The 15,468-nt window shown below is 44.6% G+C and overlaps 1 protein-coding gene across 2 annotated transcripts in view; it reads right to left on the minus strand.

The window, feature by feature from the left end:
- The window catches only part of RAPGEF5 (Rap guanine nucleotide exchange factor 5), a 179,668-nt gene that overhangs the window by 63,782 nt on the left and 100,418 nt on the right, over nt 1-15,468 (minus strand). Inside the window, exons 8-9 of one of the 2 annotated variants that reach the window (XM_057550581.1) lie at nt 7,236-7,351; nt 6,684-6,772 (exon numbers count right to left, since the gene is read on the minus strand). In XM_057550581.1, the coding sequence (XP_057406564.1) occupies nt 6,684-6,772; nt 7,236-7,351 (205 nt within the window). Of the gene's footprint in view, nt 1-6,683; nt 6,773-7,235; nt 7,355-15,468 lie in introns of both variants that reach the window. The other variant, XM_028166932.2, reaches the window with a different exon arrangement.

The following is a 15,468-nucleotide window of genomic DNA, read 5'->3' on the forward strand; positions in this document are numbered from 1 at the left end:
TATTTAACACTGACAGTTTCATAAAGCTGAAAAAGACCTCAAGTGGCAACCTAGTCCAGTTATTTGTCCCTGAGAAAGCTACTTTCAAAGGTCAAGAAGGTAAAAGGCTGACATCAACCATTTCCACGGATGCAGAGTCTATGGCTCTTAGCTGTCGCCAGTACCATCCGGGGATACTTATACCTACTTCCAACTCCTTTTACATCTTTTATTTATTTTTTCAACTAAGTCTATTTCCTTTGGTTCTGAACTTTGCTGAATAGGACCAGACATTTCACATTCATTCTCTATACTACTTTAAATACATTAAAATATCCTCTAGCTTCTTCATTTTTAAAGACATGTGGATATAGTTCTCCCAAATTTGTGTCTATAATGAGATTGGTTATTTAGCACCACTAACATCCACCACTCTTTCCCTATTTGTCTTCTATCTGACTCCCTCCACTAAAATGTAAGCCCCATGAAGGTAAGGAGTTTGTGTGTATTTTGTTTACAGCTGTATGCCCCACAGCTAGAACAGTGCCTACATAAGAGGTCGAAGATATCTGTGGAAGGAAGGAATTAAATTTTTCTATGGTATTCATTCACCCTCATATGAAACTGAACACTCAAATATGCACTGCTGTATTTTATTACAGAAGCAGTGTGTAAAGTTAAAAGTAAAGGAATCACAGGGGGAGGGCTAGTATAAGAGCCAGGATGCAGAGTATTTCATCACTGGGGGAAAACCGCTGCTTTTCTCTAGCAATGGACTGTTTCTGAATATCCCAAAATGGCCTGGTAGTAAAACTCTCTGCAAATGGATATTACTGGTAGGTGATAAATCAAAGCTATTCTTTGTAAATGTTATAGCATAATTTCCCAAAGGAACTTAAAAAGTTTCCCATTGGACAAGGTTATGTACAAACACACTTAAATCATCACCAGGTATGGCCACTGAGCCTTGAATTCCAAGCCAGCTACCCCATCAACATTCTAACTGCTCTCTGAGCAAGGCTGAAGAAACACAGCAGTAAGACAGGGCAACATGAAGTCAGGCCAAACCGCCTAAGTCCTTGTGCAAAGCAAGGCTGAAGAAACACAGCAGTAAGACAGGGCAACATGAAGTTGCTCTCTGAGCAAGGCTGAAGAAACACAGCAGTAAGACAGGGCAACATGAAGTCAGGCCAAACCGCCTAAGTCCTTGTGCAAAGCCTAAGTGATGGTGAGGTCAGCATAAAACGACCGCAGGGTTAAGGTCTCCTCCAGATCTAGAATTCTACGGTTCTGTGACATACTTTGAAAGGAAAGGGGTTGATATAAATCTCTTTAGATCAAAGCATTTTAGTGATGAAAGATATGTCAGAACTCATCTCATGTATAACTTGCTCAAGGTCTCAGGCTGGTCTATTAATGGAGCCCAGATCTGGGACCCAAGGCTTCAGAATCTCATTTTAGTACCCTTTCTACTCTGCTGCGTGCATATTCTCCTTCCTTAGAACATCATTTCTTACAGAAGTAAGCATTCTTGGCTGTGAGACTGAAGGACCACCCAGAGATCCCTGGAGTGTGACAGAACCCTGGCAAAAATCCAAATGGGTTTTGTTCACTATTCCGTCACCTCCTCATTCCAAGAACTGAGAGCTAACAGCTGTGTGGCCAGTACCTCTGTCTGCTCTGATTGTTTCCTTTTTTTCAAAACCATTTCAGTGGATGGACCAGCAATGCAGGTTTGTGAATTTTGAACTCAGGCTGCAGAGGCTCTAGGGCAGGGACTAGTGGATATGAGGCTGGACACAGAGACCAGGAGAGGGAGTGGGGAGGGGAGGTGGAGGAAAGGAGAAATGATGCCCCTAGGTCTCAGGGGCAAATTTATAACTATTAGACACTTTGAATATGTCTCTGAAAAAACTGGAGAGACAAAGTCATTGTCCTAGTTCTGTGGCTTTCACATCTGGCTACGTATAGCATCATCTGGGGACCCTTCAAAGCCCATAACTCTTAGGCCCCAGCTCAGGTCAACTGAACCAGGATATCTGGGGTGGGACCCAGACATTGATATTTTGAAAAATGCCCCATGTGCTGCTAATGATACAGTCACAGATAAGATCCACTGGTCTATTATGTGTTACATGATACCACAAAAATAAAAAGATAAATCCAAGATAATTTTACATGCATGTTAATTGCACAAAATCATGGAGAGGCTTACCACCATCTAAAAACTTCCGTGTCTACCCGCCAAAAGTTTTAGTCCTGCAAAAGCCATGCAGCCGCAGGGTTATAAAGGTCTTGCCACCTGCAAAAGAAAGCCTAGGAGAGAAGCACCAAACATCTTTCCAGAAATCCTAAAAGGTAAGGAAATTAAGGAAGAAGTTCACCTAAATTATCTTCCGTATTTTCAATGATCAGGAAAAAAGGCATTCTTAACTTTCCTTCACAAGAAATAGGTATCAAGTATTTAGGATACGCTTGATGCTGGAAAGGGAAAGAAGATAAAAGAAAAGGAAAAATGGCTTGCCTGCCCTAGCTTCACTCAAGGTTCCATCAGTGCAATGCTCCAAAAAAAGCCATTAAGCTGGCAATGGAGAATAGCTTTGGGACCCTATCAATTAAGTGAGACACTCCTATGCTATAAACCAGGTACTTTCACGGAGGTGGTTGCCTCGTGAAAAGGTAAAGGGACTCGCTTTCTCCATGATGTAATCAGTCTACTAGGTGCTGTTGAAAGCACACCACCCACACGGAGGCATCCACGCCCCCCGTGGTCAAAGCAGGATGAGCAGACATTTCCACACTGAGTGCACAATATACTGAACGATAACCTCATGAAGTAAAAAACAGCCATACCTGGAAGAAAGCAGGTCAAGCCTAATAAGAATCGGCTAATAGGCTCTACCTGTTCCCACTATCTTATTCTCTGCTTGTTTTTTCTTGAAAACCTGTAATCATAAGCACATGTGCTTCAAAAAGATGAATAAAAACCTAAGACGTGGGAAAAAAAAAAGGGGAGCAAACAACGTTATTTCCTCTTGTGTTTCTCCTAAGGTAGACTCATCGTAATGCAGATGTAGAAAGAAAAGTCAATAAGAAGGATTGTCTCTGTGTAATCCATCTGATCATAGCGTTGTCCCCGGCCACCCCCCTTAGAACAGAAATCGTTATTCCTAAAAGAAGCATCTCTAGACAAAACACATTTGATCCTTTCCAGAGAGGGGAAAGGGTTAAATAGGAGCAGCAAGCACTGTAGACCCTACAGACCAGGGCTGGTGCTGGGGACTCGCTCCTCCACCCCTCCAGCTCCTCTACTCACAACACATTTTCTTGCTTCTTGCCTTCCTTGTAATTCTCCTGGGCTAGGAACGCCCAGTGATGTCTGCCCTATTTCTGGGAAGATGAAAGATAGAGCTGCTTGATTTTCCCCTAACATTCCAAATGCTTCAAGTCAGACCCTGAACCTCGAAAGAAAAGGTAATCTTTGAAAACAGCTTCAATCCTTCGACGTTCACAAATAGGTATCCAGTTACCAGACTCAAACAGTTTTTCCATTTTAAACAATGAAGAATTATTCATTCATTCGTTCATTCATTCATTCATCCATCCATCCATCCATCCACTCATTCCACAGATATTCCCAGGATGACTGTTTGTGCCTGGTAGTACCAGGGAGGAAAGGTAGGCACGTAGGGGATTATGAAAATAAGCATGCTAAGTGTTGTGTGGATCAAATCGTTTAGGAAAATCATTAGTAGGTTGCTTGTAAGCAGCTCTAACAATGTTTTTTTGCTTTTAAAACTCAGTTTGATATGGTGATAGAAGACTATATGAATTGTTGTTTTCTATTCTATTCTATTCTAGATTTGGGTAATAACAAAAATACAGTATCTCTTATTTCTATTCCATTCAATTAAGTAAATTTTTTTCCCACTTGCATGTTAACATCAATTAGTAATCCCCTGAACCTGTCCTTTGTGAGTATAGGTCTCTTAGCCTATTGGGCCTTGCACCTACATTTTCACAATGAAGTGACTTTTGTGGGGAAGAGAGGGAAATAACTTGCGGATCCCTTGCTTGGTTAACTTCCCCAGCCTCTGGCGGGTACAGGAATGTAAGAATCCAGGAGAGGCTCACCCCAGCCTCCAGGACCATTTATTTCTTCCCATGTATGCTTTCTTCCTCATTGCCATTGGGGCCACGTGGACGACCAGCATATGGTTCCACCCAGCTCCATATGGTTCCATCTCCCTAAAAGGGGTGCTCGAGAACATAAAAACGCTGCTGTATACTTTTATTGCAGCCCCTTCTCATTTTCCTCCATCTGTTTTCCATATGTTTACGCGACTCAGACTCCTGCACACGTAGACCTTTTATAGTGAGGGTCGCCGGCCTGACCAAGATAAAGAACTAACATTCACCACTGTCAGTGACAAGGGGCCTCAACTACTTTCAATATGTGATTCATTTAGTATTCAGACTAGAATGAACCCATAACCACTTTTCTTCAGTTTGTACATGAAACTGATTTTATATTTATATTTTTTTAAATGTTACCAACAAAAGCCACACAGTGGCTCTTCTGTTGTATTTTCTCCAAGCGCTGTTCGTGAAGTGTGGAAGAACTGCATGTGACTTCCACTTAGGTGTCCCTATCATATTACACATCAATCTCCCTCCAGAGTTGACTTTTTCATTTTCATAAAACTCTCCTCTGATCAGAGGAAAAGCTGTTACTGTTTTCCCCCTCAGGTGTCCCTGCAAACATCTGAAGTTTTACATGTGTCCTCTGCAAACGCTAAGGAAATGAGGAGGAGTGAGGACAGACTGACCCCTGCGGGGCTCTACCTGCCCGGCTTTGGCCACACCAAGTCGTGGTCCTTTTAGCTTTGCTCGGCACCTGGCAAGAGGGACACATCTGATCCCAGTGTTGGTATAATCGAGAAGAAACTGGGAATACCAGTCACTAGACACCAGGTACAACACTGTTTCCCAACAGGAGGCAACTCCTGGCATTAGTAACAGGAATTAGGGTGATTTCTCATTCCCGGTGTTAACTTGTCAGTGGGCACCTAGGCCATCTTTCACAAGAAACTAATGACAGTGAGAACGAAAGAAAAAAGAAATCAAGTAGGCCTAGTACTGGCTTCAGTAATTTCTACTCTTATTAGAAACAAAGTGACTTAGGACTTAGACACAAAGTCCTGTGATAGAACTGCAGTGCTACTAAGAAGAACACATTCAGTCCCCCAAACTGCTACACATGTTCAAAGGTGTCCTCTTCGTGGCAGATAACTTGCCTGTAATCTAGTCCAAACCACCTGTGTAAAGCAGTCTGCTAATCAGTATGTGGAAAATTATGGCCAGTTCCGTGATGACTATCTCTGATGAAGCAGAACACGGAAATAGTGCTCAAATGCACAAAATATTAATAGACATACAAAAACCACCCAGCAAATGCCACGAGAATACGGTTCTCTTTTAGCTTGTTTGTGTATAAATGACAACTATTACTATTTTTCCCCAAACATAGATATGCAAAATAAAGTTTTTATTTGAATTTCAAGATCAAACAATAACATTAATGTAGAATGCGTGATTGAGCCATTTTTGCCTTTTTTTTAAAAAACACTATTACATATTTCACACATCTTTGTTTCTCTTAATGTCCTTTATAATGCAGTATACAGCCAGACATCAATTAAGTTCAGACAAAACTACTGGGACCCAAGGAAACTCTTGTTCCCACCTAAGTTGTCATTTCACAACCCTTCCTGCATGGGAAAAAACCTAAGGAGTTACTTGTACTAATACAACCAAAAAATGCCTTTTATTGATGCAGTCGATATATTGCAAACTGCGGGCATCACAGGTGCTATGGTGGCAGCAAAAAGTGCATTTTAGTCAGGGCATCAAGTTACAGAATTCAGGCTACAGCCAGAGGCCTATTCATTGGAATAACTGCTCCAGGCTGGAACAAATTACAAATTTTGGTTAAGAGAAGCAAGTACTGCCCTTGTGTGATAAAGGAAGTTTGGGTAGATCATGCAATGGTAGTGTTTCCAGAAGTGCAAGGGTGAAAAAGCTAAGTGGGTATTTTGCTCCCAGATTAAACAGAAAGGACAAGAAGCCTGATCAATAAGACTTCAGTGAATTACAGTTTCTGGTCTGAGAAGCTATGAGTATCATATTCTGCACAGCAGGGCTTGCTCTGAGCAGTTTGTAAACCACATGGAAAAAGGCAGAAGTTGCTGCTAAGCTTATAGTTGCTGAGTAGTTGCATTAATTGTTGACTTTTCGGCAGGGAGGCTACTCCCCCCAGCTCAGTGCTTCCCACAAGCCAGGTAAACGCTAGCTGGCAACCCCATCCCTCATATTCCTTCCCACTGAACACTGGCTCTTAAATGCTGGCCTCTTGCCAGCTGCCTTTAGGTGAGATTCGGTAAAAAACTGCCAATGAAACAAGAACATCTGCCTTCGTGTCATTTTCTTTGTACAGCTACTTCCCAGGCGGCTGCTTGGATCTACATGCGTCCATTTACTGGATTTAAACAAAACAGCAGGAGGCGAAGGGGGAGGCCCAAGAAGCATATGCTGGTTCAGCCCACTCTGGTTTCAGCTACAGAGGGCGTCTTGCCCCTCCGGAGACTGACAAGGGCAGCCGCAGCTGTGAGTCTGGAAGCAGGAGACACCCCCCACTGCCTTACCTGTTTCTTTGTCCTGGACTTCTTCCAGGTGCAAGTCATTCAGAAGGTGCTCCAAGATCTTCTCCGGGGTCCCGGACACGACCACGTATCTGTCAGAGAGCAGAGAGCCCACGGAGTCATCCTCAGCGGGGGACTGTGAACGGCTGCTCCAGTCCTCGTCCTCACCCTCCTCATCGATGTATTTGAAATAAGGTACATCGAAGGTAGGCAAGGGCAGCTCTCGGCCTGAAAGCGCGGCAGAATCCTTCCTCTCTAAGTGAGGGTCAAAGACTCTCAGCCGGGAGCTGCCCATTGTGCACGGCCACTAACAAAGGCATCCCCTAAAGGCTCAAAGATCTTGCCATCTCTGTCCTTTCACTGGGAACTGAGTCCATCTGGCTGCTAAGAGCTCTGCAGTCAGCTAGCACGCTCAGCTCCGAGAGGCGGAGAAAAAAGGGAGGGAGGGAGGTGGGGGGGAAGAGGAGGCAGAGAGAGCGAGTGAGATGGAGCGGGAGAAGGGGAGGAAGGCAGGGGAAAGGGAACGGGAGCACGGGGCTGGGTGGAAACTCTGACCTCCAATCGCTCTCCGCACTCCCCGCTTGGGGGGCTGGGCCGCAGCTCTGCACTTTCTTCAGCACCAGGACGTCCCGGTCCTGCTCTTTAACCTGAACGGTTGTCACTTCATCATCCTGCTTTAGTTGCCGATGGGAGTGATGGATGGAAGAAGGAAAAACAGAGAGAAAATTAAAAAGGCAAAAAAAAAAAAAAGAGCTAACTAAAGCTGCACTTTCTCAAGTTGCTTTCCCACCTACTATCTTTACAGATTCAGAACAAATTAGGAACCTGGTCAAGAATCTCCCTCTAATGGTACAGGGTCCAGGCTCAAGTTGTATGGATACATAAAGCATTAGAAAGACATAAATACTTTAAAGGAAACTGGAAAAAAAATAAACTGGGGATGGGATTCAGAGTTCATTTTTAAAACTACCTGAATGATCTGAATTAAGAAATCCAAAGTTCAAAGTCTCAAAAACACAATATACTAATTGCATGTGTGCTATACTCTCTTTTACCTGGTTAATACTTCTTAAACTGCCACTATATTAAAATTAGAAAATCATATAAAACATCATTTAAACACTAAAACAATGAGCAAGCCATATTAAGCAGATGTAGCGGATACATATCATATTAATTTACATCACAGCCTTACTTTAAAAGGGGGGAAAAAAAACTACTCATTCTATCATTCAGTTCATGTTTTACTCCCAAACTTGAGATGGCCTTCACATTTATCATGTACTTGTTTTACCAGAATACAAGCAAAAACGGATCTCTAGTTAGAATCTCATTTAGGCTGAAATTCGGATGTCACGGGTGAATGCACTGACTTTCTTCACCGCGGTCCTTTTTAACACGGAGAGAAGGCTGAACAATCATTCATTTCTGCACACACAGCTTCCACAGCCCAGAGCCCAACATGGCCCGCTGACGCGGCTCTGTCCGAGTCGGGCTCACTGCTGACCCAGCAGTGTGGAGCCGACCCTAGTGACGAACACTTCCAGAGTGTGGAGTGTGAAATTCTCCTGATGGGCGGCACCCAACCAGAGGAAGGTAGGGGCGGAGGGGGTAGGGAGAAACACATGTAAAAAAATTTACCTTCTGTATTTCTGAGGATCTGAGCAAAAGATTGAAGCAAGAAAAGTTGATAGCAAAGAGGCTTCACCTTAAAAATGATGTTGCCTCTTTAAAAAGGGAAACACGTCCTAGGGTTCCTAGCATGCTTCTGTGTTTCTGCTCCTGGCAGAAAACCCTACCTAAATTAGGTACAAACACACAAAAAGAACATTTTCCCGCCCCCGATGGATAAAAAGTACTATGTCCTCGTGCCTTATTATCAGTTCCATAGATTTATCAGAGACGCCGATGTATTTATTCACCTCCCATAAGAATAGGAAGGCACTATTCTTGTCATAATTGCCAACCAAATCAGTGGGAAAATGATGATTTCAACTCCTGGTGTGCTGATTCCTAAGAAAATGTAGTGACCTAGTCATTTGAGTCTTCCAAGATCTTCTTAAAAACAAAAAACACTAGTCATTCTAAACAGCAATATAATTTTACGATCATTCTTTTTAAATCTCTTAGTGGCAAATACTTTTACTGTGTAAAACTGATGTATTACACTTCAGCAAGGTCAGACATGCAGTTACTGTGGCAATTAATGCTGGATATTCATTGTTAAACTCCCTGAGGATGGCAGTGTGACTCCTGTAACATGAATACCAATGTATAATTGCTCTCTTTCATTTCTCCAAAGGGGTTCTTTTGTTATCCATGTGGCTGAAGTGAAACAAGGTGGCTGGCGAGAGGAGCATAATATTGACAAAAAAAAGAAAAGGGCAGAATGTGAGTCTGGGATACTGAGACACAGAAACAAATAATTCAGTAAAGAGTAGGTGTGAAAGGACAAAAATCTTTCCCTAGCTTTCCTCTCGTCGTAAGCCAATACTCATGTTATATGAGCCTGCTGTCATTCTGAAGCACATTTTACATTCTACGTGCATGTGATATACGGCATTATTAACTTCCGCGGGCCATGCACATACATATGGATGGGAAGGGCTTCTCTAATGTCTGTGTAACTAATATGTATTACAGGGCTGTGCACAGAGCAGCTACACTCCGCTGGGCAGGGGAATAGCTGAACCATATTGATGTACTATCAATAGCATCTTATGTCACAGTGATAGTTTCCATTTTGAAAAGCTCTTAAAAAATAAAGAAGCAAAAAAGCAGAGAAATTAATGTATAAAAGGAGATGGAAGTTATCTAAAATTGCCGTGAAAACATAATAACCGTATGTATTATACCTGGCTCTCAAGAAGGAAGGAGAAATCAATGCCTCCTGACCAACCCATGTACCCTTACCTAACTGCTCTTCCTGAAAAACAGCATAAGTACCAGAGTTGAAGTTCTGGGTATGAAACTTTATTCTGGTGCTTGCTTGGTTAAGAATAAAAGTATTTAAAGAACTAATGACAAGAAATATGTTCAATGACAAATAGTTCATGAAATGCAAGTAAAGCATTAAAATGCTTAATTTATAGACAACCACTCAACAAACAGTGAGGGTCTGCTTTGGGTAAGGCACTGTGGCAGACACTAAGGGGCAAGCAGCGGTGAGTAAGACCGATGCCCTGCCCTTAAATGACAAGGTGATAGCGCCATAACAGCATAAGTCTGTGAGCTCCCCCAAGATGAGGCCACATGCAAGAGAGAAAGCAAAGGTAGAACCCATGCGATTTGACTGCCAAAGATGACAGATCAAATCCCAGATCTGTGGGTGAAAGAGAACGGAAATGCCATTAAATGGGACAAAAAAACTGGTTCTGCTGAGACTGATGAACCTGCTTTCAGACAACTGATGTTTCAGTACTGATAATACATCATGCTGTAGATGTTTAGCAAGCAGTTAGAAATAAAGAACTAGGGCTCTGGACAAAGGCCAAGGACAGAGATAAATGTGTGAACTACTCAAGTTTGGGAGTGGGTGAGATTGTTGAAGGGAAGCAGGACAGAAAGGGAACTAGGAAGAGAAAACATAGAAAGTAGGAGGAAGAGGGAGGGGATCAGAGTCATGAGGAAACCTACCAAAGAGAAGACTAAGCAGTGAAACCAAGACGAGCCAGGAGAAGGTGGAGGGCACTGACTCAGGAGAGTCAAGGACAAAGGCTGTCTGACGTTGTCAAATTCACGAAGATGAAGAGTCTACGAGGAAGTGATGAGGAGACCACGATGGGAAGGCGAGTGTTGAGGTGTGAGCGGATGTGAAGGACATGCACAAAGAGGCAAGACCGCCTCCTTGGAATTTCACCATGAAGGGAAGGAGTCAGGCTGAAGAGGCTGCCTGGCTGGGGAAGTCGGCAAGGTGAGGGGCTATGGAGAAGGCGCGAGAGATCAGGAACGTGCATGGAGGGTTTAGGCTACAACAGGACCGAGACTTCCTCCTTCCAGAGAGGATCATGGGAAAGAAAATGGGTGGAGATTTAGAAAAAAATTAGAGCACGGAGAATAAGGTAGCTGAGGTAGACAAAATGAGATGGTTCCTATCATCTCCGTAGAGTGGGGATTCAGACCATCTTCTGGAAGGGGAGGTTCCTTGGCGGCCTGAAGAGAAAACTGTTGGAAAAATGGCTTTAGGGGTTGCAACAGGGAATAAACAAGTTATGAAAAGAGGAATTGCCAGGCAGCTTTGTGCTGCTGAGGGTAGAAAAACATAAGTTTATGGTTTTAGGCCTTGGGAGGGTGGTGCGGTGTGGCCCGCGGATTAGATCCCTGGTCGGGGAACTGGGATCCCCACATGCTGTGCAGTGTGGCCAAAAAAAATTTTTTTTAATTTTTAAATTAAAAACATAAATTTAGGGCTTCCCTGGTGGCGCAGTGGTTGAGAGTCTGCCTGCCAATGCAGGGGACACGGGTTCGAGCCCTGGTCTGGGAAGATCCCACATGCCGCGGAGCAACTAGGCCCGTGAGCCACAACTACTGAGCCTGCGCGTCTGGAGCCTGTGCTCCGCAACAAGAGAGGCCGCGATAGTGAGAGGCCCGCGCACCGCGATGAAGAGTGGCCCCCGCTTGCCGCAACTAGAGAAAGCCCTCGCACAGAAACGAGGACCCAACACAGCCAAAAATAAATAAATAAAATTAAATTTAAAAAAAAACAAAAAAAAACATAAATTAAAAAAAATTTTTTTTTAATTAAAAGAAGAGAAACCTGAGAGGGGAGCAGTGAATGACGCCCCCTCCACCCACCAGGGGAAGAGATCAGCATAGGAGACACCAGGAGGGAGGGAGGAGAGATGTTCCGAGGTGCCATCAGCACACATGCAAACAGCCCTTCTCCACAGGGCGTCTGTCTGGTTAGGGAAAGGAGTGCGCCAAGACAGGAGCTGATAAGCGGGCAACACGGAGGGGCTGAGGACAAGCCTTCACAGGGGTGAAGGGAGCAGGCAGGAGGTCGAGGAGGAAGCCCGTGGAGGCTTTGATCAAGGAGGCTGATCGCTGAAGTGGGGCAGTTCAGAGCAGTGAAGACGGAGCAAGGGAGAAGCCGCCCCTGACACCTGGGAGCCGGCCTGGCACTCAGGCTGGGCCTCGTGTTCTCCTGTTAAATGTCACTGATTCTGCGAAAAATCAACATCAGATAAGGCCACTCTGTGACGGTGGTGGGACAACACAAAAACACGGCCACTCGGAAGGAAGTCGTATCTGAACACAGACAAAGCATAAACATTGATCACGGCAGAAAATACCAGAAAGCCCAGCGAGTGAGTAGTGACTGCTGCTTCTTTCCCAGTGACAGCTTTGGCTTTGCTGCCCTCCCTATAGATAAGATTTACGATATCGTCACAGAGTTGCCCAGTTTCCTGATCTAGAGCAAAGCCCTGCTACTTGAAATCCTCCCCAAAGTCACCAAACACAAACCCAAGCCCGGTATGTCCTTTCTTCTAACACCTTCTTGCACTGAGCTGCTGCGAGGCTCCCCAAGGTGCGAGGGCTCCACCACTACACCAAAGCAATAAACCCAACTTACTCAACTACAGGCGTGTTCCTGGTGGTCTCCGGCTAGAGGACGGTGACCATGGACAAGGGTCATAAGACGCTGCCCTGCCGCTGGCATGGTGCCGTGTGGAGAGGATGGTTATTGGAGTCAAAGATAAAATGCATTTCCTTGTCAGGGGGATGAGAGAGTCATACCCAGGGATGTTCCTGAAAGTGATCAGAGGATGGGTGAGGAACGAATGCCCCAGGACTTCCCTGGCGGTCCAGTGGTTAGGGATCTGTGCTGCCAAGGCAGGGGGCGCGGGTTCGATCCCTGGTCGGGGAACTAGGATCCCGCGCAGCGCAGCCAAAAAATTAAAATTAAAAAAAAAAAAAAAAGAATGCCAGTGCAAGGGGCACAGACCTTAGGAGAAGGGACTTCTGTAGGTGCCAACACTGAAGAGGAAGGTGCAGTGGGGAGTGGGGTGTGTTCCCAGAAGGCACCATGTTTCCCACCCCCCGCCCCGCCCCCACGCCTTGGCTGGTGGTTCTCAGCTCTGGTTGGTACAGGCTCAGTGAGAATTCTCCCCGCTCCCTGACACACACTTTAGCGCCTAGATCTGCACAAACCAGGTCTTTCCCCTACTCTCTTGAAGGGATGGTAGGAAGAACAAGAAACTCTAAGGACCAGGCCAGATGGATTCTTCACAGCTTTGCCTATGGGATGCAGTCTGGGATGAGCTGGGAGATGGGGAAGGAGAGGAAGTGTAAAAATAAACAGGTGTGCTCAGCTGAAAGCAGGGGGAGTGGGGAGTGGGGGAGGGAAAGCTGTTTGATCACAGACTCACAGGACCTTTTGAACAGAGGCCATGAAAAATATGAAAACAGAGGAGGGTTTTCAGGTTTTCTCTGCTCCTCATCTTTGTTCCATTCTTTGGTGACTAGCTCTGATTTCTTTTCTTTTTATGGCTACACTGATCCCCTGCCTGCAAATTCTGAATGAATGATAGAACCTGTACCTTTGACTTACTTTAGATTAACTTCCTTGACCAAGATCAGCTTTTATACTTCTAAATCCAACTTTTCTTTTTTCATTTATTCACATGGAAGACATTTATTTTTAAGATGAAAATACATATAGGGTAAAAAAAATATTGATTTTTTTTAAATGTAAGGTGAAGAACTGATGTTGACAGTTCAGCAAGTCTACGCTGTCCTGAACCAAATTTCTGACTGCATTTATATTTTCACTTATCACCAGCACTAGCAAGAAAAAGTCATTACTAAGGGATTTCTCAGGCCTGCTGGAATTGTCACAACTACTTGCCTGATTTTCCATTATCTCTGATAATTGAAAATATTCCTCTCCCAAGTACTCACATAAAGCAGCCACTGGTATTCTCCATGGCATTGTGTCCCTGATGCTCTGTGAGTATCAACTCTTACAAGAGGGCTTAGCTGGGGGTTCACGGATGGGCTTTAGTGACTCAGAGAAGCTTCTGAAAGTATATAAAATTTTTATGTGTAGGCACATTTTCCCAGGTAGAGTCCAGAGTTCTAGGTCTCACTGGAGTCTACAAACCCCAAAAGGTACAAATCGTTCCATACGATGAAACTCGTATTTATCACTGCATCTAAGGAACTTCTTTGACAGTATCCTGCCGGTAACACTGCTTATCCAGATAAGATGCCCAAAGAACCCTGTCATGACATCCATCACACTGACCTCTGATTATCTGCTCCCTCTGTGCTCTCCACGACATGATGACATCTTGAGGGCAGGGGCTGTGACTTCTATTTCTCTTCCTAACACACAGTTCAGGGCCTGGCACGTGATATTAACTTGATAACGGTTTACTGAGCGTGCAAGTTCATGAGCAAGCAAGAGAGCGAGTGAGCGAGTGGATTACCTTTAAAAGGCAGAATTCGATCTCATGTGGTTCAATGGTCACTCTCATCTGAGGTTGCCTTTACCCTCTCTACTTAGTCACTGTTCTATTATAATGCTCATCACATGAGATAACTGTGTTTTGTACTTGAGCATTATACTTGCTCCATCTGTCAGAATTCTATCAAACCAAGCTCCCGTGCAACTGACATATAAGAGACCACATAACAAACACAACGTTGGGAAGGCATTCACTAAATGGTACTGTCCCTGAGTCTAGGGCACATGGAAAAAAGGATGTGGGCATGAACAGGTCAGCCTGTGGGTTGAAGTGTGAACTGGGCAAGATGTGAATTTTGTGCCCTCTAAAATCCCCCTCCTGCCCCCTTCGGTTCCAACCAGTATCCTCAACACTCCTCACGTGACCCAATGTTCCATCATCAAACCTGTGTGAAGCAGGCAGCACCAGAGAAACTTTCAGATGGAGAATGCACAGAATCATCTAGCTTGATGCCATGGCACTCAAGAAGTCATACAAGTAGCACAAGGTGCAAAGCTGCTTTCCCTCAAGTTTGTGAACACCATAACTGAAGATGCTAACTTAGTGGTAGGAAGGCATTTGCTATGGACTGAATGTTGGTGTCTCCCCCCACCCCAAATTCTTATGTTGAAACCTAACCCCCAAAGTGATGGTGTCTGGAGGTGGGGCCTTTGGAGCCCTCATGAATGGGATTAGTGCCCTTATAAAAGAGGCCCCAGAGAGACCCCTTGCCTCTTCTGCCACGTGAGGACACAGCAAAATGACAGCTATCTATGAACGAGAAAGTGGGCTCTCATCATATATTGACTCTGCTGGCACCTTGATCTTGGATTTCTCAGCCATCAGAACTGTAGGAAATAAGTTTCTGCTGTTTATAAGCCACGCAGTCTGTGGTGTTTCGTTACAGCAGCCCGAACGGACTGAGATGGCATTTAGAGCCAATCGCTTATTATAACTCCTTTCATTTCCCAACCTCCTTGGTCGAACTTCCATTCCTCCTACGAAGTTCTCTTCAAGAATCACCTCCTCCAGGAAACCTGCTCCCTCCGCCTGCAGTCTGACGTGGCTGGCCCTCCTCTGCAACCCCACAGCGCCACACGAATCCTTCGGACTCAGCATTCCGAGACGCACACACTGATGACCTTTTCTGTGTCCCTTCTAAAGCATAAGCTCACGTGTGGGCAGGCACCGTATCTCCTTCAACTTTGAATTGCCAACAAACAGCCAGGTCTTGGCACTCCATAGATACTTGAAGAACCTTACCCAAATGAATCAATGAACGAACAAAAAGAGGAATGATAAATGTGCAATTTTGAGTAGAGGTTTAGAGAACAACAGCT

Source organism: Balaenoptera acutorostrata, chromosome 7 (genome assembly GCF_949987535.1).
Source record: "Balaenoptera acutorostrata chromosome 7, mBalAcu1.1, whole genome shotgun sequence".
NCBI classification, from domain to species: Eukaryota; Metazoa; Chordata; class Mammalia; order Artiodactyla; family Balaenopteridae; genus Balaenoptera; species Balaenoptera acutorostrata.